Genomic DNA, 21540 nt, shown 5'->3' with positions numbered 1-21540 from the left:
CGTGTGTGTTTCCTGGAGCAATCTGGTGTGGAACCAACTAGCGATCAAGTTATTTCATATCCAGCACTGTGTAATGAGGCAGAGGCCATTAATGATCTCATAGTAAAAGATCACTGGAAAATAGTGCTTAGAATAAAATTTAATTCCATATTAAACTTAAAAGCAATATACACCAATTGCAAGCAAGAATCTTAATACGCATATATATGAGGGAAGAGCTGGCTAAAGTTGATTGGGTAAATAGACTAAAAGATATGGCGGTAAATAAACAGTGAAAAACATTTAAAGAAATTATTCAGAATGTTTGACAAAAATACATTCTATTGAAAATCAAAAATCAAGCAAGAAATATCCATCTGTGGCTCACTAAGGAGGTTAAGGATAATATTAGATTAAATGAAGAGCCTTATAATGGTGCAGAGGATAGTAATAAATCTGAGGATTGGGAGTAATTTAGAAACCAGAAAAGGACAACCAAAAAGTTGATTAAAAAGGAGAAAAATAGAATGACAGTTAACTAGCCAAGAATATAAAAATAGAAGTAAGAGTTTTACAAATATATAAAATGGGGGAAGAACAGCTAAAGTAAACATTGGTCCGTCAGAAGTAGAGACAGCAGAAATTATCATGGAGAATGAGGAAATGGCAGAGACGCTGAACAAATATTTTGTGTCTGTTTTCATAGTAGAAGACACAAGTTACATACCAGAAATGGAGCGTAATCTAGGGGCTAAAATGAGTGAGGAAATTAAGGTAATTAATATCAGCAGAGAAAATCTGACAAATCACCAGGACCTCATGGCATACATCCTGGGGCTCTAAAAGAGATCGCTGCAGAGATAGTGGATGTGGCTATGATTTTCCAAAATTCCCTAGATTCTGGAACTGTTCAGGTTGCCATGTCAGCAAATATAACGCCAGTATTCAAGAAAGGAGAGAGAGAGAAAACATGGAATTATAGTTAGCCTTAAATTAGACTTCAGGGAAAGTGCTTGAATCTATTAAGGAAGTCTTAATCGTGCCCTTAAAAAAATCATAGTGTGACCAGACAAAATCAACATGGTTTTATGAAAGGGAAATCATGTTTTGACAAATGGCTGTGTTTATTTGTGTTGCAACGCTAGGGGAGCATCTCCTGCACATATGCAGTTGCAGTGTCAATGTTAGCCACCTGCATTAAAACAAACAAGATGGCTTGGCACAGATTAACAATAAAGTCCAGGTGACCCATTTTTAGGTCAGTGCAGCTCTTAACCAATTGTAAGTTCCTGTATCCAGTCTACTTACCATTTCTCAACTATTCCCTATGCAAAACATGCTTCTGACGATCCAGTAAATGATGAAGGTATATATAATCAGGACATTTCAGTAAATGATATTCCCAACTTCATGAATTCAAGAGACTGGAGAATTGAATGTAATATTAATTTTAAGGACTCACTTTGTTTAAAAAAAATAAAATAAACAGCAGTTTGAATAAAACATTTAAGAAAAAATTAATTACCTAGTGTGGGACTTCACTGCGTTCCTGGGATTAAAAGTCCCATTATCTCCCAAATCTAAGATGAAGGTGAGTGTCACTGATGCCTGTTGAGGTGAGCGCCTTAAGAGAGGAATTGTTGAAGCTGCAAGGTGTATTGTTCTGATGAATGCTATGTATGAGAATGCTGGGTAAGTTGGAGCGGGGGGGAGGGAACCGGTGTTTGGCATTTGAATGTGAGATGTCACTCACCTTTCCTAACCTGATGAGGTCATTGAACCACCTCTGGCACTATCCAGCTGTGAGATACCACACTTCTGCTGCTGACCTCAGCCACTTCAAGCTATGGTTGCTTTGCTTCATAAACTGGCTGCCTCCTTCCATCTCCTGTGAACAGTGCAGGCCTTTATAGGCCCCAACATGACCTCCAAGGATGTCTCTGAGAACTGGTGTCAGCTCTCCTACATTGAGCCTCAATCATTTGCTTGCTCTTTCTTCCCTTGCATTTCTCTAGCAGAGCCATTCTGACCTCTGTTGGGGCACCTTTAAATAGAGAACCTTCAACCGTGTGTTGTCATCATGCCTGACCCCCTCCAATTGGTCAGGAAACCTGAAAGTTAGAAGTTAATGCCACGACGGTGTTTAAAAAGTCATGGCAAAACCCATTTCAAGAACCTTCAGGTTCCTGACCCACTGTGAGTGGGGTCCAAATGTAAGAATTCTGTCCTTTTATTTCACTTTTGTACCTGATTTGACACTTGAGTTCACCCACTTGAATTCATTGTCCTTCTCAGTGCTTCCTTTTTTTATTTCTCAATCATTAAAACTCATAGGTTAAGGACAGAAAATGCTGGAAAAACTGAGCAGGTCTGGCAGGATCTGTGGAGAGAGAAACAGAGTTAATGTTTTGAGTCTGTATGACTTTTTTCAGAGCTGAAGAATCTTGTACCATATCCAGCTCAATGATTTTAAAATGAAAAAATCTTTTTGCATTTTCAGGATGGTGAGACACCTCTCATTAAAGCAACTAAAATGCGAAATATCGAGATAGTTGAACTTTTACTGGATAAAGGAGCCAAAGTCTCTGCAGCAGATAAGGTGACAGCAACCTTTGTATGAAATTTGATGAGGAATATTTCTGTAGCATCTTGCAGCATGATGTCTCAAAAGTCGCCCATTGAAAATAACCCAACAGAGCAAGTTGTAAATCACGTTGAAAACTTATATTACAGTGAAACATTATATGGAATTTTAACTTTCATTTTGATATCATTTGGAATACAGGACAATTTATTGAGTGGAAGTCGAATCCAGTAGGTTTAAAAGAATTATAAATTCATATGCAGTGAAACCTCGATTATTTGCAGTAATGGAGGTTTGATGGAACTTGATGTGCAATTGAGATTCCACTGGAAGGAGGAATGTGCTGATTAACTATTTTGGGACTGGAGCTGCCTATTGTATATTGTTTTCAAGTTTTGATTCTTTTCAGATCTCTCATTCAGATATTCTTGAGTTGACAAAAGAAACACATTTAAGAAAAGCCAAATATTTGAAACAGCTCTGTATCCCGAAACAACTGATTAGTGCATGCTTCTCTCTCTCTCTCTCTCTTTATCTTCAGTGATGTGTTCCACTAATCCCTAGGCTCCTATGTAATGATGTGTGTAAAAAGAGGAGAATAATTGATATTATTAGTAATGCAAGAAAAACTCGAAGATTAGTTGGGGTTTTATTAAAAAGTACTTTTTGGTATGTAGAAGGAAGATGAACAGTATGAAGTTTTTCCATTTAGTTTAGAGATAAAATTTCTTTAAACAATTCCAGGTGACAGTTATTTAGATCAATCTTTTTGTGACCATGAATTGCTATAGGGCTTGTGCTGCAACATTTGCTTTTTTTTGTTTGCATCACTAGCAACTTTTGAGCAATTACGAAAATGTTTTAATATTTGTGCTAAATTTCCTTCTGTTTTTGATTGCATCACTAATCTGCATTGATGCTGCCTCCCATTTAATCTTGCTTCACCTCTGTGACCCCAAAATATTGTGTTTCTATTGTTAGCTCAAGATCCAAGTTTTTTTTTTAACTAGAGTGCAATCACAAGAATATTTGTTTGGGTCAAATCTGATTTTAGCGTATCTTCGTGTGAAATAAACCAGTGTGAATCACTTTGAGTTTTAATGTGACTGCTTTTCCTTTAAAAAACACTGGAATTAAATTTGGTACAAACCATGCTCTCAATCAGAATTGTGTGTTCCTTTGTACATTTTCTTATTTTCAACTGATACAAAATGTGGGACATAGATAGAAATCAGGGCTCTGAATTTATTTCAATTTTAGGCACACTGGAGTATTATTTGGGCAGGAGTACTAAAGTGGATTTTGCGACAAGACCTGGTTGTGCCACATGGGTATTTTCTGAAGGAAGGGAGGCAGCAGTTGTTATTTCTACCTTGTTTTACTCATGTCATGAAAAGAGGTGGGACTGACTAGATGTTGCAGGGAGGAATTACTGGCAATTCATTCTCTAATGCCCCCAGTATAGGATAAGCTCACACAAAGCTAGCGTATATTACTCCAGGGTTTGGGACAATGGCAATTTCCTTATGGTAGCAGATCACTTCATGCAGACCTGCTGACTTTTGGCCTTGATCTAGGCTGGTATTTTCTCTCCTGGTCACAACCTAGCTGCAGATATTATCATGGGCATCCATTTTTGGGTAAATTTCCTGACCATGGATATACCAATAGCGTCAGGAAGACCTTTGTCCAGAGCATAAAAGCTTTACTCGGCGTAATTATGGAGTCATTGCAGACTCCATGGAAGTTCAAGTCTTTGATCTTAACTACTTATTTTTTTTAAATTGGAATGCAGTTATTTTGTGTAAATTTGGTATGCTTATTTTTATTAAAACAAAAAACACAATTGAGGTTTAGCCATACCAAGTTGATATCTTGTTAGTTTATTGTGAGAATTTGTCTTGCATAGTAGACAAGTTGTAAAAGTTAGGAAACTTTTAACAAACTGCCATCAGTTTTTCTCCACCACTGCTATATAGCTGTCCTGCATGTTTTATCTTTCTCCATAACTCTGACTTTATGCCTTTTATAATTGTTAGCTTGTTTAATGTGTGGGTTGTTCTGTAGAAATTTGAGATATTTTGGGCCGACACAAACTATGATTAAATATGTGCAGCCATACTCTGTACAAGCAATTTTCTGTCTTGCAAATTTATTGAAGTGGATTATTTTGATTTGTCTGGCTAGTAATTGGCTGTTTGATGAGCAAACCTCAAGCAAGTGAATAAAATTTCACTCATTCCGATATTGTTCAGCTGCAAAGTGCTGCCCCTTTTTTGTTGCACACTTCAATGCCTAAATGTATGTGTGTGTGAAAATTTTGCTTTGGAAAATTTGAGACTGTTTGTTTGGGTCTTATCTTTTGACTGAGCATTTGGCTGTTCAGCTGTTGTACCGCTACAGTAAGCATAGGACACAGCTTGCGATGGAAAAATGTCATTCAATAACGCACAAATGCTGAAAATGCCTGAACATTTTATTCTCCAGAAATTATTTGTAATTATATTGTATATCTAGTTTTTTAAAATATCTCAATTTGATTACCATTAAGCATATTTTAATGTCAGTAATGTGCTGTGAAATCTTAATTTTTACGTCAGATATTGAACTTATATACTTCAATCAGAATTATGTTCTAATTGTCTTTATGTAAACTTGTCTTTAAATAAGGTTTGGTGAACAAGGCACAATATATATTTGGAGTGGGAAATATTTTTCCTAAAGTTTTCATTCTTTATGGTTTCAGAAGGGAGACACTCCACTTCACATAGCAATCCGTGGGAGAAGCAGAAAATTAGCCGAATTGCTATTGAGGAACCCTAAAGATGGCCGCCTACTATACCGACCTAACAAAGCAAGTGAAACTCCATACAACATAGATTGCAGCCACCAGAAAAGCATTTTGACTCAGATATTTGGAGCAAGTAAGAGCTTTACTTGTTTGTGCACAATCTCTAAACACTTCGGTTTGTGAAAGGGGTCAAAGTTGGCTACTTAAATAACAATGCACTGTGTTTTTCTAATGGCACAAACTAATATCTAGTGTACTGCTGAGCCATACAGATGAGGAAAGCCAGTGTTAAGTAAGGTAATCTCAGCTATGGTGCTACATTCGACCTTGGCCTCCCACTCTCAGGTGGGAAACAATTATCACAGCTCCTACTCCTGATTGCTATCTCGTGACTTCTCATTTCCATTTATCATTTTTATTGAACTGGGAACTGTATGTCTTCACTTTCGGGTCGCTGCTAATCAACAATTCTAAAAGGTAAAATTTTATAACAAACTGACTGGGAAATACTATTAAGTGTGCAGCTATCCCTGGCACAAAGGAGAAGAGAAAGGGGGCAAAGACTATGGCTTTGTCTCTATCTCTTTACATTACTTGGGTGCTTCCTGAGGTCCTCCCACGTTTGAGGTACAGCCAGTAAAATAGGCAGGAGGACCTGCGGTGTTAAGCCATATCTTACTGCTGCAAATATACACTGAACTAAGGTTCCAGAAGTAGACAGTAGACTGCTGTGGCTCAAAAAGATGAGTGGCCTCCCCTAGTGCACCTGGATGCTGCAGTGGATCTTAAACTTGAGCACATTCTGACTGGCTCTCCACTCCTGATTCTGGGTGCAGTTCTGTGCCAAGGGGTAGGCATGTGACTAGGGATTGCTGGGCCTTTGCAGATGGCTTGAACCTGGAACTTTAGGCCAGGCAGCCTTTTTTTTTGGGTCCATTGCATATGTTCTGTGATGAGGTCAATTCCATGATGCTGTTTTCTGGTAATCCATTGCAGGGCACTTTCTGATTCAGCCTGAAGTAATTATGGCAGCCATTTCATCATTTTGATCAGTATATTGAGATCCAGTTAATTATTACCTTACAGTGGCAACAGCTGCAGATGCAAAACAGAGTAAATGCTGTATGTAAAATTAATTCCAGGACTAAGCGGATCCTAATGATCCTATCCTGCTTGATCTTAACCTTTCTGTTTGATGTTATTCAGTCCCTTTATATTACCACTGTCATGACCAGAAACAAATATTCACAGTCGACTACAATATTTATTATCACTAAAGTTGGTGTTTAGACTATTGTAGATATTTTGAATATCTTACATTGATTATGCAGTTCACTTTGCAACCAGTCTTCTTGTCATCACTAGCAGTTCTGAATTAAAACTTCTTGAGCCCTGTGCTATATAATAAATGTTATTGAAAAACAGGACATTAATGGGAGTTGTTACAAACCTGAAATCTCACCCCAGATTTAAATAGTGGCTATAAACTGCTTTGATTTTCATTTTATAACATTAACTGCAGATCTTGATGAGATTGTTGTGTCATAATCAATTCAACGTATAACTATTCTCTTGGATGCTATAACAAGAGGCAGATCAAAGTGTATGAACAGGGGTATCTCAAAATTAACTGGCAGTTACTGAGAGTAAAGAAAGCTTGGGAAATGTGTTTGGCTGTCAGTTGATGTAAGGCGAGAACCTTCATGCAGTTCAGAAAACTCTGAATAAAATGTTTTTTTTTGTTATTGGACATCAGCATTGTAGTTTCCAAATGCTTCTGACACAGCTTTGTTATTTTTGTTTTGTGCAGAGTTGAGGCTTATCAACCCTTTGTTGACTGACACAGGGCTTACTGTTAACAATGGCTGATTCCTTATTTTAGTTTCAACTGGAATATAGTACCAAAATAGCAGAAAGTTAGAGAACAAATATTCTTGTATATTGCTGGTGAGAATTCTTCCCGCTTGATTTGCAGATAACAATTCATTCACATCATGCTCCCTCTTTTATTTTTTGTGTATCCTTGGTGTATTAATTTTCTTGGGTTATATGTTAAAAACTCTTTAATTTTATAATTTTCAGCAAATAAATAGAGTGCAACAAGAACAATAACCAGGTCAGAACAGGAGATAGCTAAGCAACAGAACCATGTGATATCTGTAAACATCAAGAAAGGATGAGCAATGAAGTGTGTAGCCCTGAATGTATAATAAAGAGAGTTCATTAAATATCCCAGCTGATTGGTTCATTCTTAGTGTAACCTAATGTAAAATGCCTTAAAGGCATACCAAGCCTCCACTTTCATTGCCAGTCAGATGAGAAAGGATGGAAGAGAAGGTGAAAGCTGTGACTCTGAAAGAGAGATGAGAGGCTGACAACTTACCTCCAATAAAATGAGCAAAAACAGAGGATTTTGACCTATCTAATCAGAACAAAGAAAAATGACTTACATTTATATAGCACCTTTCACAACCTCAGGATGTCTAAGGAACTTTACAGCCAATGAAGTACCTTTTTGAAGTGTAGTCACTGTTCTAATATAGGAAATGTAGCAGCCAATTTGCACTCAGCAAGCTCCTATAAACAGCATTGGGATAACGACCAGATAATCTGTTTTAGTGATGCTGATTGAGGCATGGGAGAACTCCCCTGTTCTTTTTCAAAATAGTGTTGTGGGATTTTTTATGACAACCCAAGAGAGCCTCATTTAACAACTCATCCAAAGGAAAACACTTCCAACAGTGCAGTACCCCCTCATTATTGAATTTGGAGTGTTAGCCTAGATTTTTGTGCTGAAGTCTTTGGAATGGAATTTGAATCCACAACCTTCTAATTCAGGAGAGTGCTACCAATTGAGCCATGGCTGACAGGAGAGATGCTAAGTGTGATGGGTGCTCTATTCCAATCTAAGAAGTTCTGATGAGTCATGTAAACTGTGCTTAAGAAGTCGACCACACCTGGGACTTGATGTCGCTGAAAAGTAATCCCCAGAGTTCTTGAATCCTGACTCGCTGGAAAAAGTACTTCCGACAAGTTGCAAATATATACACTAATGACGACTTTCAGGTACAAACGTTGAAACCAAGTTTGTTTGAGGTGAAACAAAAACAGAAAATGCTGGAAAAACTCAACAGGTCTAGCAGCATCTGTGGAGAGAGGAACAGAATTAACACTTCGAGTCCGTATGATCCTTCTTCAGAGCTTTGCTTGAGGTGATTGTCCTTATCTAAACCATTACAACAGTTTGTATAATTCAGGAGGTTAGGAATGGGGAACCCAAAAGTGGGGGAAGCTGCAAACGCTTTCGAGTAAGGCTATCTTGCTTGGCATAACAAACAAGTGGGCTAGTCAGAGTGCGATTCTCTGAAGATTTATGTCCAGTGCTGAGAGGTTATAGAAGAGGCAAATAGAATAGCTGCATTGCAAGAGTGATCCAGTATAAAGAACTGTTGGCAAGAAAAAATAAAACCAATTGCTCCTGTTTGAGTACAAAAAGGGACAAAGCGCAAAGTTCTCAAGGCCATGTCCCACATCTGGTCTTTCCCTATTTTTTTGTATGTTTGGAAGCCTCTGCTTTTTGGTTTTGATATCAGCCCCACCCACATGCCTTCTTACACATTGTTCCATTTATACTTTATCAGAAACACATATAATTGTCCCTAGGACCTATTTATTTTATGCAGTCCCCCACCACTTATAGCAGGTACGTTTATGTAAATTGTATTTGCCCACTGTACACTCACTGGCTGATATATTTTCTTAACGCTGTAATATGGGTGCAAAAGTCCTTCAGATGAGGTCTGAGCAAAACCATACCGAGAAACAACTTGCCCCCTCTCCCGATATCAAGCAGATTATCTTGAACATGTAGCTTGAGGGAGGATTGTCAATGTAGAATGACTGAAGACTATGTCCACCAACACAATTCTTTTAAAGATTTTTATAATCGTTTGCTGCTCAATGATACCACCCCATTTTTGTCTCTGCTGTTTGTTAACAACTTAACCCATGTCAAATCTCCACTAACCACAAAAGGGGGAAGTAATGTCCCTCTTGTTAAAGGGATGTTCTAGTTTTTTTTATTAGTGTCCTAAAGTTTAATTGGAACAAGATTAGTTTTAAAAAACATACACCTGTGGGTTAGTTTTAAGGGGCAGAGATTCCTCAACAAAGAAATTACTGAACAAACCAAGAGACTAGTTAAACTTCAATTCTGAAATTCACAGAAGCCACCCAATTCAATTTGAAATAATCTCAGTTTTATTGAAATAAAGCTCCATGAGGATCAGTGAGAAGAAAGATTAAAGTTAATTAGATACTTAATACAACTGTTTCTGTCCGAAATAAACAGAACACTTAAAACACTATATAACTGGCAACTTGAAATTGATGTTAATGGAAATAGATAATGCTTGTTGCATTTTAAATGATATAAGCATCTGCCCATTTTATAGATGGGTATTTTAAGGACAGGAGACTCTAATTCAATTCTGAGATTTTGACAGGTTCACGTTTGAATATTATAATCTACTGGAAATTGCATCCAGGGCTTTTAGTTTGGGATATATTTTCCCATGTACTGCATATCTTTCAGTATTTTGCCCAAAAGACAATTATTTATGTGAGATTTGACAGTGAATGTCAACAGACTAAGACTTGGGGAGTTGGAGGGGGCTTCACAAGTTGAATCTCAATGTTGTCTTGATATTTGCGCATGCACACTTCCAGCAAGGGTAACCAAGTACTGAGGAGTGAGATTCTCCACTGATTTCCTCCCTCGTGCACCCCTCCACTACCCCCCAATCCCCAAACAACACTAGCCCAATGACGATTAAACCAATTCTAGTGAACCTACTGATATGTCACCAGAGATCAACCATTTTATTTTGAATCTAACCTGGGGAATTCCAACCACTTACTGGATAAACTCTCTTGAGGTAATGGAACAGCCAGTTGTTTAATTTTGGTGCTGAATTGGATATTCTGTAGAAGGGGAGAAAGTTATTCTATTGTTGATATTATGAGGCTGAATTAAAACAAAAATTGAATGCTGTCCTACTTGGACATCTACAAAATCCATAATCTGAGAAACAGGGTGGATTGAATCATTGCTTTAAAAAAAAAGACACTACAAGACAATTGGATAACCAAGGGTTTAGGAGGCAATTGAAATTTCTTCACTTTCTTTAGAGATGGATAGTGATGTGACTAACGCAATAGGAAATAATATGTCGAGCTCCCTGACTTAGAGCCAAAAGTAATATGATAGCAATTTTAACAATCCTGTTGCTCGTGGAAAAACAGCATGAGAGCTTTATGAACAGGCAAGTCATCCTCTATCTTTTAGAGGAGCAGTGGGAGGAGAGCAAAAGGAGCTATAGAATATAGCATACTACATAATTTGTGTGGGATTCTTTATGTAATGTTAGAGTATGTCAATTTTGTTCGAGAGGTAGGTTGGAATCTTGCACCATTTAATTGAAAAGTTGGGATCTTTTGAGTTAAAGAAAATCAGCAAAAATTTGTATTGTTAGAGTTCAGAATTTGGAAACAAGGAGTCTAAGTTGACAGGCATATGCATTCTCCTATGTAATCAGACCTGTTGTCAGGTCCATCACTCTTTGACATTACTTAAAAAGAAATCATGCTTAATAGATTCCATTTATAACCTAAACCACAACAAATTATTTCCTTGAGGCGTATCATATTTAATTGCATTCCTACGGGATGACTTTCAGCACTTTTGCCCCATATTTTGCTGGAAGATTGTATGTTTTGATAGATGCATCATTCTGCATCTCAGGAGATGGGTCTTTATAGTAGAATCTTGTACCCTGTGTGTGACCCACTCTTGTTTTTTACCCCCACTCAACCCTAATGTAGAAAAAAGATAGTGAGGGAGGGGAGGATTTTCCTGATTTTTAATCTCTCTTGTTACCTATCTGAAGCCTTCCTCAATACATGAAAACACATCCATTGCCCTGATTAACAGCTTATGACCTAATGGGATAGATTTTGAATTTGCTGCCAGGCTTAAAACCACCATTGCAGATTGGCCACCTGCTTTGAAAACCACCCAATTATCCTTTCCAATTATTTGAACAGAAATAACAATTGAGTGGGTGGCTGAACCACAACACAAGTTTTACGCACAGGTGGTAAGTTGAAAGTCTACTTGCATGTCTCAGTCTTTCTTCAGTGCAGTAGAACTTGAAATTGTCTTAAACTCATGGTAACATGCATCTGTAAAAACATTTTCAATTTCTGGAACTCTGAAAACAACCTGACTGAGGAGCTGAAAACTTGCGCATGAGATCAGTCAGACCCTGAGCCAAGCTATTGCAGTGAAGCTATGACATTGACATATACCTGCCAATCTGGACAATTGCCCAGTCATGTCCGAACCATAGGACAAGTCGAACCATGACAATTACTGCCCCACCAACCATCAGCAAGTGATGGAAGAGGTCATCAATAGTGCCATCTAGCAACACGTACTCAGCGATGACATGCTCACTGGTGCTCAGTTCAGGCCTTGCCAGCACCACTTGATTCCTGACTTGATCCAGATATGGACAGATAGTCTGAGCACTGCAGGAGAAGCAAGTATCTGCCCTCTGCATCATGACAGCATTTGACTGAGTGTGGCACAAAGGAGCTCTGGGAAAATAGAGGGTTAATCAGAAAAGCTTCCAGTGATTGAGGTCATTCTTGCCTACAAGAAGATTTACATGGTTGCTTGAGGCTAAATGCCATAGATCCAGGACATTGTTACTAGAGTTCCTCAAGGCAAATTCCTTGGATTAGCCAAGTTCAGCTACACATTAAATGATCGTCTCTCCATAAAGTCAGGAGTTTAGCTGTTTACCGATGATTGCAAAATGTTCAGTTCCATTCACAACTCCTCTGATAATGCAGCAGACTCCCTTGACTTTCAACACCACCACCATTGCCCAAGTTCCAACTATTAACCTCCTAGTGGTCACCACAGACTAGAAACTTAATCAAACAAAAGTAGTTACAAGAGCAAATCAGATGTTGGGTACTCTGATGTGTAACTCATTGTGTGACTCCTTAAAGTTTTTATCTACAAGAGTCAAGTTAGGTGTGTATAAGAGTACTTTTGTATGGCAGGACAGTGCTACAACAAGACTTAAGGGTGGCATCCTCCAGGATAGAGAAATCCACTAGATCAGCATCCGTGTCTTCTGAACTGAGGACCCACTCCTGCGCTGTGAAGTATATAGGATATACTTCAACCCAAGAAGAGAAGGGAGTATCTCCCTTCTGCATCATGGCAGCATTTAACCGAGTATGACGCCAAGAAACTCTAGGAAAGTAGTTTCCAGCCTCACGATTTCTCTCACTGAGAAGTACAACAGTAGCAATCATAAGTAGGTAAATAACGTAATACCATTTTGGAAGCACTATCAGCATGAGGACTGCAGTGGTTCAAAGAAAATGCCCAGCGCTGCCGTATCAAGGGATGAGGGATAGGCAATAAATGCAGCTTATAAGTATCACTCACATTCCGAGAACTATTTTTTAAAAAACTTTTTAATTGACTTAATATTGTGATAGCGGTCCAGTAATTCTATGGAAAGGTTACTGTCAAAGGGAATTTATTTCCTGTGGCACTGAAGCTTCCTCCATAAGCTTCTCTCGGACGTCAAAAATGTAAACCTTGTTCCTGGACTGGTTATCAAAATCATTACCTTGGAGAAAATCCTCTTTTAATTTCATCAAGACACAGCCATTACTTTCTGCTGTCTTTAATTTTTATTCTGTATATTGAGCTGCAGGCTTTCTAGTTTTTGAGCTTTGATTTTAAAGTTGTAACATTGACCTGAGGACTTCTATCTTTGCTGAAATTGCAATGGGTCTTGCAATTTCAGCAAAGTCATTCATTGAGCTACTCATGAATCCCAATGTTGAAGATTGCACATGTTCAGAGGAAACTAGTTACAGTATAAACTGAAATAAAGTGAAGCATCGTATAATCATATGTTTCTTCCCTTTCAGGAAATTTCCAGTGTTAAGTGGATAAGTTTGTACTGGAGTCAAAAAATTTTAATTGGTTCAGGGTGCTAATAATCTGTTATCCTCTGTTGTGAACTCTTTTCTTAGCTCAGCTTTGATTTTTCCTTATTCTTTTGTTTGCCTCAGTTATCTTGTTTTCACAACTAGCTCCTTCCTCTCCCAACTGTCCCCTGTAGTTAAAAAGTCAACAGACTGACTACTCCCTACTGTCCTTTGCTATCTTTGCTAAGTGGTATAAATTTGTTTTTCAAATTGGTATGGTCAAACAATTTAATTTGATATTAAAGTAAAATACTGTTGATGGTGGAAATCAGGAAAAAAAACCAAAATGTTGGCAATACACTACAGATTCGGTAGCATCTGTGGTGAAGGAAACAGTATTTCAGGTCAGTTGAAATATTAACCGTTTTTGTCATCACAGATGATGCCAGACTTACTGCATGTTTTGAAGTATTTTCTGATTTATTTCATTTGATAATACATGTTCTAGTCTTAAAAAGTAACCTTTTTTTAAAAAACAAAAATCACAGGACATCTCTCGCCTTCGGAGACGGATGGAGATATGCTTGGCTATGACCTGTACAGCAGTGCACTGGCAGATATTCTGAGTGAGCCAACTATGCAGCCTCCTATTTGTGTCGGACTTTACGCGCAGTGGGGGAGTGGAAAATCATTTCTTCTGAAAAAGCTTGAAGGTAAAACATGGTGATTGCACATTTGCTGAATTTATATTTTTCAGTGATGTATAGAGTCTCATTTATTCAACTTCCAAATATAGGTTAGAGTTTATGTTATCCATTGGGATAAAATCGTTGAAACAATCCCTTTGTAGATAGCCTCGTTCTAGGATTTACATGTTGGTTGGGTAATCTTTCCTCGATTGTTTTTTTTCTGTTTGAATGTGACTCGGACTTCTGTTATTCTGCATTATTCCACAAATGCCTGGCTTAAAATATTCCCAATTTTATTTTTTCCAGTATGGTCAGCTATAAATATCATGAAAGATAATTTAATCCTAGAAAGGAGGCTGTGCATGGTACTCAAAACTACAAAGGCACCTCTATTTTCTTTGTTATTTTTCATTTTAAAGGGATTAATTAAAATTGTATTTAAAATAAAGCTTTCGTTCTGCTAAAAAAGAACGTGTAATGAGAGATACTTTAGCGAGGAATCCATAAAGAGGCAAAAAAATAAGCAAGCCTGGTCCTGGGAATGTATGAACAAGAGTAAACCATTCAGTTCACTATTCATTTTCATGATGACTGATTAGCACCTAAAGTCCATTTACCTACTATTGTTCCATATCCCTTGATAACCTTATGAAACACAAACCCAGTGAGATCACTGTTGAAAATTTCTCTTAACCAACATCCACAGCCATTGGTGGAAGAAAATTCCAGATTTCTACTACACTTTATGTGAAGAAGTGGCCTAGCTCCAACTTTAAGATTATGCCCCCTTGTTCTGGATTTCCCCACCAGTTGAAATAATTTCTGGGTGTATACCCTAAGAAATTCCTTTATCATTTTGAAGATTTCTGTTCGATCATCCCTCAATCTTATAAACTCAGGGGAATACAAGCTAACTTTATACATCCTGTCATTACAATTTAACCTTTTTAAGCTGTGATATCATTCAAATGAATCTGCACTGTGCCTTTTCTTGGGGGAGTTTAACTTTTCTGACATTCTATCCCCAAAATTGAATGCAGGATTCCAGGTGGGGTCTGACTAAGGCTCTGTGTAACATCCCATTAGCCTTTTGATTACATTTTGTACCTGTGTACACTAGCTTTTAGTGATTTCTATACCCCGACACTGAAATCCTTTTGTTCCTCCAGTTCTTTCCTGTCACGATTAAGAAAACATTCTGATTTTGTCCAATGCTGATTCAAAATGGATGATCTCTCACTTTACCAAATTAAAGTTGAATATGTCATTTTTCCTACACAATTTAAGTGCTTTTGTAACTTCTTGCTTCCATCTTCACAGCTTACCTAACTTAATGTCATCTGCAAATTTGGATAACCATCACTTGCTACATCTATGTCATTAACTTAGGTTCATTCAGATCCTTGGGGAACATTACTTAGCACATTCTGCCAATCAATGTACATTCCCATTATCTCTACTTTGTCTCCTATCTCCCAATCAATTATCAACCCATTGTCACAAGATTGCATCCAGTTCCCCGCACTTTGATTTTTGGTAATATTCTCATCTGCCCACTGGCAGTCCATATGGACAACATCCACAATCATTCCCTATCCTGCCTGTGAGTGAGCTTCTCAAAAAATTAAACTAGACTTTTTAATTCATTTATCGGATGTTGGCATTGCTGGCTAGGCTAGCATTTATTGCCCATTCCTAATTTCCCTTGAAAAGATGATGGGGAGCTGTCGTCTTGAACCGCTGCAGTCCATGTGGTGTAGGTACACCCACAGTGCTGTTGGGGAGGGAGCTCCAGAATTTTGACACAGCGACAGTGAAGGAATGACGACATATTTCCAAGTCAGGATGGTGAGTGGCTTGGAGGGTAACTTCCAGGTGTTGGTGTTCCAATGTGTCAGCTGCCCTTGTCCTTCAAGGTTGAGGTTGTGGGTTTGGAAGGTGCTGTCTAAGGAGCTTTGGTGAGCTCCTGCAGTGCAACTTGTAGGTGGTACTTACTGCTGCCACTGTTCGTCAATGGTGGAAGGGGTGAATGTTTGTGGATGGGGTGCCAAACAAGTGGGCATTTTCCTGGATGGTGTCGAGCTTCTTGAGTGTTGTTGGAGTTGCACTCATCCAGGCAAGTAGAGAGTATTTCATCATGCTCTTGACTTGTGCCTTGTAGATGGTGGATAGGCTTTGAGGAGTCAGGTGGTGAATTACTCGCTGCAGGATTCCTAACCTCTGGCCTGCTCTTGTAGCCACAGTATTTATATGGCCAGTTCAGTTTCTGGTCACTGGTAACCCCAGGATGTTGGTAGTGGGGGATTCAGTGATGGTAGTGCCATTAAACATCAAGGGGCAATAGTTAGATTCTCTCTTGTTGGAAATGGTCATTGCCTGGCATTTGTGTGGCACGAATGTTACATGCTACTTGTCAGCCTAAGCATGGATATTGTCCATGTGTTGCTGCATTTGGTCTTGGACTGCTTCAGTGTCTGACGAGTCGTGAATGGTGCTGAACATTGTGCAATCATCAGTGAACATCTCCACTTCTGACCTTATGATGGAAGGAAGATCATTGAAGAAGCAGCTGAAATTGATTGGGCCTAGGACACCCTGAGGAACTCCAGCGATGTCCTGCAACTGGGATGATTGACCTCCAGCAACCACAACCATCTCCTTTTGTGCTAGATGACTCCAACCAGCGGAGAGTTTTCCCATTGACTCCAGTTTTGCTAGGGCTCCTTGATGCCACACTCAGTCAAATGCTGCCATGATGCCAAGGGCAGTCACTCTCACCTGGAGTTCAGCTCTTTTGTCCATGTTTGAACCAAGGCTGTAATGAGGTCAGGAGCTGAGAGACCCTGGCAGAACTCAAACTGAGCGTCAATGAGCAGGTTACTGCTGAATAAGTGCTGCTTGATAGCACTGTTGATGACCCCTTCCATCACTTTACTGATGATCAAGAGTAGACCGATGGGACAGTAATTGGCCGGATTGGATTTGTCCTGCTTTTTGTATACAGGCAATTTTCCAATTTTCCACATAGCCAGGTAGATGCCAGTATTGTAGCTGTGCTTGGAACGGTTTGGCTAGGGGCATGGCTAGTTCTGGAGCACAAGCACTATTGCTGGGGCACATAGCCTTTGCAGTATCTCGTGCTTTCATCCATTTCTTGATTTCACATGGAGTGAATCGAATTGGCTGAAGACTAGCATGTGATGCTGGGGACCTCCGGAGGAGGCCGAGATGGATCATCCACTCGGCACCTCTGGCTGAAGATTGTTGCAAATGCTTTAGTCTTTCTTTTAGATTAGTCAGATGTGATCTACCCATCGCTAACCCATGCTGACTCACTTTGATCAGTTGATTTATCCCCCTGCTCAGTCACTCTTGTCTGTTAGATTTCAGTAATTTCCCCATAACTGATGGTAAACTGAAAGGTGGGTACTGGTTTTCTCCTTCCCTTCTTTCTTAAATAATGGAGTGACACTTATAGTTTTCCAATCCAAAAATTTGGGAAGGAACTGGTTTGGTGAGCTGAATGGCGTTAAACAATGATGGGAGATATTCCTGCTGTGAGCAACTAATGAAGTATTTTATTTTAGCAAAGGAAATGGTACAAATACTCTGCGCTCTGTGAATTGCTGTTGCAGATATGATCTGCTGGAAATTTTGTAAGGTATTTGAATCGTGTTTTACAGATTGTCAAATCAGACTTTGATAGTGAAAGTTCTGATTTTGGCCATTGATTCATAGATGTAATTCCATCACTGAATATTCACTTTATCAAGTTTGTTGTTTTCTTTTGTAATTGAGCTATTAAAATAGAAGAAAGGTCTGGGGGATGTGCTACTTATTTACATACTCCCTTTTTTCAGAAGTAAGTGAGAAACTAACTTGAAATTTGTTTGACTCAAAAAAAAATACTGCCCCGTCTTCATGGAAATATCAAGCATAAGATCTCTATCTCCCTGCTGGGCTACTTTGGTAATGTCAGTTACTAGAAATGCCCTGGACTGACTATTGAAAATGCAAGGTGAAATGACTTCAAACTAGGAAATGATTAACTCCAAAGCCATGTGCTTCAAAAGCAAGCAAAAGAACAACGTTGATATTTGTCTTTCACACTGATCGGCAGCTAGAAAATTATAATTCTGAAAATATTGATATTTAGTGTTTGCTTTAAGAGTATTAGGCATTAGAAAAAAGATCAGAAATGTGTTTGAGAGCCTTTCTTGGACATAGGTTTTTTTAAGCTGGGTTGTTTCCAACCATAGTTGCATGGAATGAAGCATAAACATCTATGTGAATAGAGAAGATGCCTGAAATCAAATTCTGATACAATGAATAATTGTACTGATTTTCTGTAGCGTGAGCTAATGTTTCACTCTTATTCTTAGATGAAATGAAGACATTTGCTGGTCAGCAGGTGGAACCCCTATTCCAGTTCTCTTGGCTGGTGGTGTTCATTACACTCTTGATATGTGGAGGAACAGGAATACTACTTGGCTTCGCAGTTGATCTGAAGCTTGGCATAGCGGTTGGACTGAGTTTATTGGCACTTATTTACATCTTCTTTGGTATGTGTAACTTACTGTGTAAAAACATATTTGCCTCTGAGCGTTGCTGGTGATAAAACACCAATTTTATGGTCTCGCTGAACAAAGCAGTGAAAATCGAAATGTTAATACATAGCAGCAATGTGTTTTACTACCTTTTTTCAGCTTTGCTACAATTTATTTTCCTCTCCCCATTGACCTCAAACTCCCCCATTGCTGAAGCCACGCTTCAGCTGCTGCTCCCTTTGGCCTCATACGTAACAAAAAGAAATGTGGTGGAGCTGATCAGATGTCCAAAGGAAGTGTGAATGAAGTTGACTTCCAATGGTGCCAATAATATAAGTACTCTGGGATGTGGTGAGGTTGAAATATTTAACTTGAGTTGAGTGCATTTAAGCCATCTAATTTATGATTTGGTTAATAATGTCAGAGATGGGACAAGATTTCCTGTAACATAAATCTGAAGTATGATAATTTGACTATAAGTGTTGTAACTCATTACAACAAGCCCAAGGAGATTATAGAGGTAAATAAAATAAAAAAATCTTACTGATAAGTCTGAATAATGCTACACTATTGATATAATTTAGAAGCAGTGATGCAGGTTTGTATCAGAATTTTAGTTTCTCAATATAATTGTGTAAACTGTTATGATTTGAGTTTTTTAAAACAGTTCCCTGTTTAAAAACAAAAATCTATACCTTTATATTTACTTTGAATAGAATAGCATGCTGCAGGGCTAACTGTTATATCTTATGGTGTAAAACACTGGAGATTGGGTGGCGGGATGCTCTTTTGCTTACTCCTAAAGACATAATATTATATATTGCATTCAGCCAAAATTAATATTCATTTAGAAATAAAACTTACACAGAAGAAAATCACAAGGCACTGATGGCACACGTGTTTAAAAAAAGAGATTAGATCTGTACATGAGTTTAAAAGACAACAATTTATTTCTTATACCGTTGGATAATCACTAAGACTTCAAATGATGTTGGTACGTAGCTGAGGTGCTATTCCCATTTGCTATGTGAAGTCTATTTGCCATGCTAGTCTGAACTAAAAACTATAGAATAAAACATATGGGTCTTGCAAAGTTTTCTGCATCTGTCATATCTGATGAATTTATTTGAATTTTTTGAGGAGGTAATTTAATTTTGTAGATAAGGGAGTATCTAAGGATGTTATTTATAGGAACTTCCAGAAGGCATTCAACACGGTTTCACATAAAAGACTGCTAACAAAAATGGGAGCACATGGAATTGGAAGCACTCTATTAATTTGGGTATGGAATTGGGTAAGAGGTAACATAAAGAGAGTAGGGATTATGCCAATGTACTCAAGTTGGCAGCATGTGGTGTCCCCAGAGATCTAAACTAGGACCGCAGCTTTTATAAATGATTTGGAGAAGGAATGCAGAGTTGGTTATCCAAGTTTATAAGATTACACTAAATTAATAGACATAGCAAGTTGCAAAGGGGCATTGATAGATTAAGTGGCAAGTAACATTCGCGCCATACAAGTGCTAGGCAATGACCATCTCCAACAAGAGAGAATCTAACCATCATCCCTTGATGTTCAATGGCATTACCATCACTGGATACCCCACTATCAACATCCTGGGGGTTACCATTGACCAGAAACTGAACTGGACTAGCCATGTAAATACTGTGGCTACAAGAGAAGGTCAGAGGCTAGGAATCCTGCAACGAGTAATTCACCACCTGACTCCCCAAAGCCTGTCCACCATCTACAAGGTGCAAGGCAGGAGTGTGATGGAGTAGCCCCCACTTGCCTGGATGAGTGCAGCTCCACAACGCTCAAGAAGCTTGATACCATCCAGGACAAAGCAGCCCGCTTGATTGGCACCGCATCCACAGACATTCACGCCCTCCACCACCGACGCACAGCAGCAGCAGCATGTACCATCTACAAGAAGCACTGCAGGAATTCATCAAGACTCCTTAGACAATTCCTTCCAAGCCCATGATCACTACCATCTAGAAGGACAAGGGCAGCAGATAGATGGGAACACCACCACCTGGAAGTCCCCCTCCAAGTCACTCACCATCCTGACTTGAAAATATATCGCTGTTCCTTCACTGCCGCTGGGTCAAGATCCTGGAACTCCCTTCCAAACAGCACTGTGGGTGTACGTACAGCACATGGACTGCAGCAGTTCAAGAAGGCAGCTCACCATCACCCACTCAAGGGCAACTAGGAATGGACAATAAATGCTGGCCCAGCCAGTGAAGCTCAGATCCCGTGAATGAATATTTTTTAAAAATGCGGTGGGTCTGGGATGATATAGCGTGAAAAGCCGCCATTGCAGTTTTACTTGCCCACTACCGCACTTTGTGCAAACCTGGGATGATTCCGCGCTTTGTCTTGGATTTTGTGACTGGGCTTACCTCTCTACTCTCTTTGCTTCCTGGTTTGCGAGCTCAGTAGTAATTTGGCTGGCTGGCTGATCTCGGCTCATATTCTCACCAATTGTGGTGCCCTTTGCTAAAGAGAAGTAGAAATGTGATGAATTTATACTGTCTAAAGGGGGTGGAACAAGTGAAGCTGGATAGAAGGCTCTGAAGAAGGGCCATACAGACTCGAAACATTAATGCTGTTTCTCTCTCCGCAGATGCTGTCAGACCTGCTGAGTTTTTCCAGTATTTTCTGTTTTTATTTCAGATTTCCAGCACCTGCAGTATTTTGCTTTTATCTTTGTACCCTAACTGACGCTTTTCTAAGATCTTGTACAAGGACAAAGTTGCATACTTTGTTTTTATGGTCAATTGTCCATTAAATAGTGAATCCATTGTTTCTTGAAAAAGGTGTCTTTTTTAAAAAAAAGGTCAGGCAGCTACATATATATTTGCTAAAGTAATAGACTAAACATCTGAAAAAGAAATTTTATTCCCTAGGTCTGCCCTTGCA

At 38.8% G+C, this 21540-nt stretch overlaps 1 protein-coding gene across 5 annotated transcripts in view; it reads left to right on the top strand.

Moving 5' to 3' along the window:
- LOC144680554 (kinase D-interacting substrate of 220 kDa-like) overlaps positions 1 to 21540 on the top strand; it is a 184260-nt gene that overhangs the window by 91403 nt on the left and 71317 nt on the right. For all 5 annotated transcript variants that reach the window (XM_078541658.1, XM_078541655.1, XM_078541657.1 and 2 more), the window contains 4 exons: positions 2480 to 2578; positions 5310 to 5487; positions 13925 to 14089; positions 18448 to 18627. In XM_078541658.1, coding sequence (XP_078397784.1) covers positions 2480 to 2578; positions 5310 to 5487; positions 13925 to 14089; positions 18448 to 18627 — 622 coding nt within the window. The remainder of the gene's footprint in view (positions 1 to 2479; positions 2579 to 5309; positions 5488 to 13924; positions 14090 to 18447; positions 18628 to 21540) is intronic.

This window comes from Cetorhinus maximus, chromosome 5, assembly GCF_964194155.1.
Source record: "Cetorhinus maximus chromosome 5, sCetMax3.hap1.1, whole genome shotgun sequence".
Taxonomy (NCBI): domain Eukaryota; kingdom Metazoa; phylum Chordata; class Chondrichthyes; order Lamniformes; family Cetorhinidae; genus Cetorhinus; species Cetorhinus maximus.
Note: the sequence above shows the minus strand (reverse complement) of the source record. Positions and strands in the feature narration are given on the sequence as shown.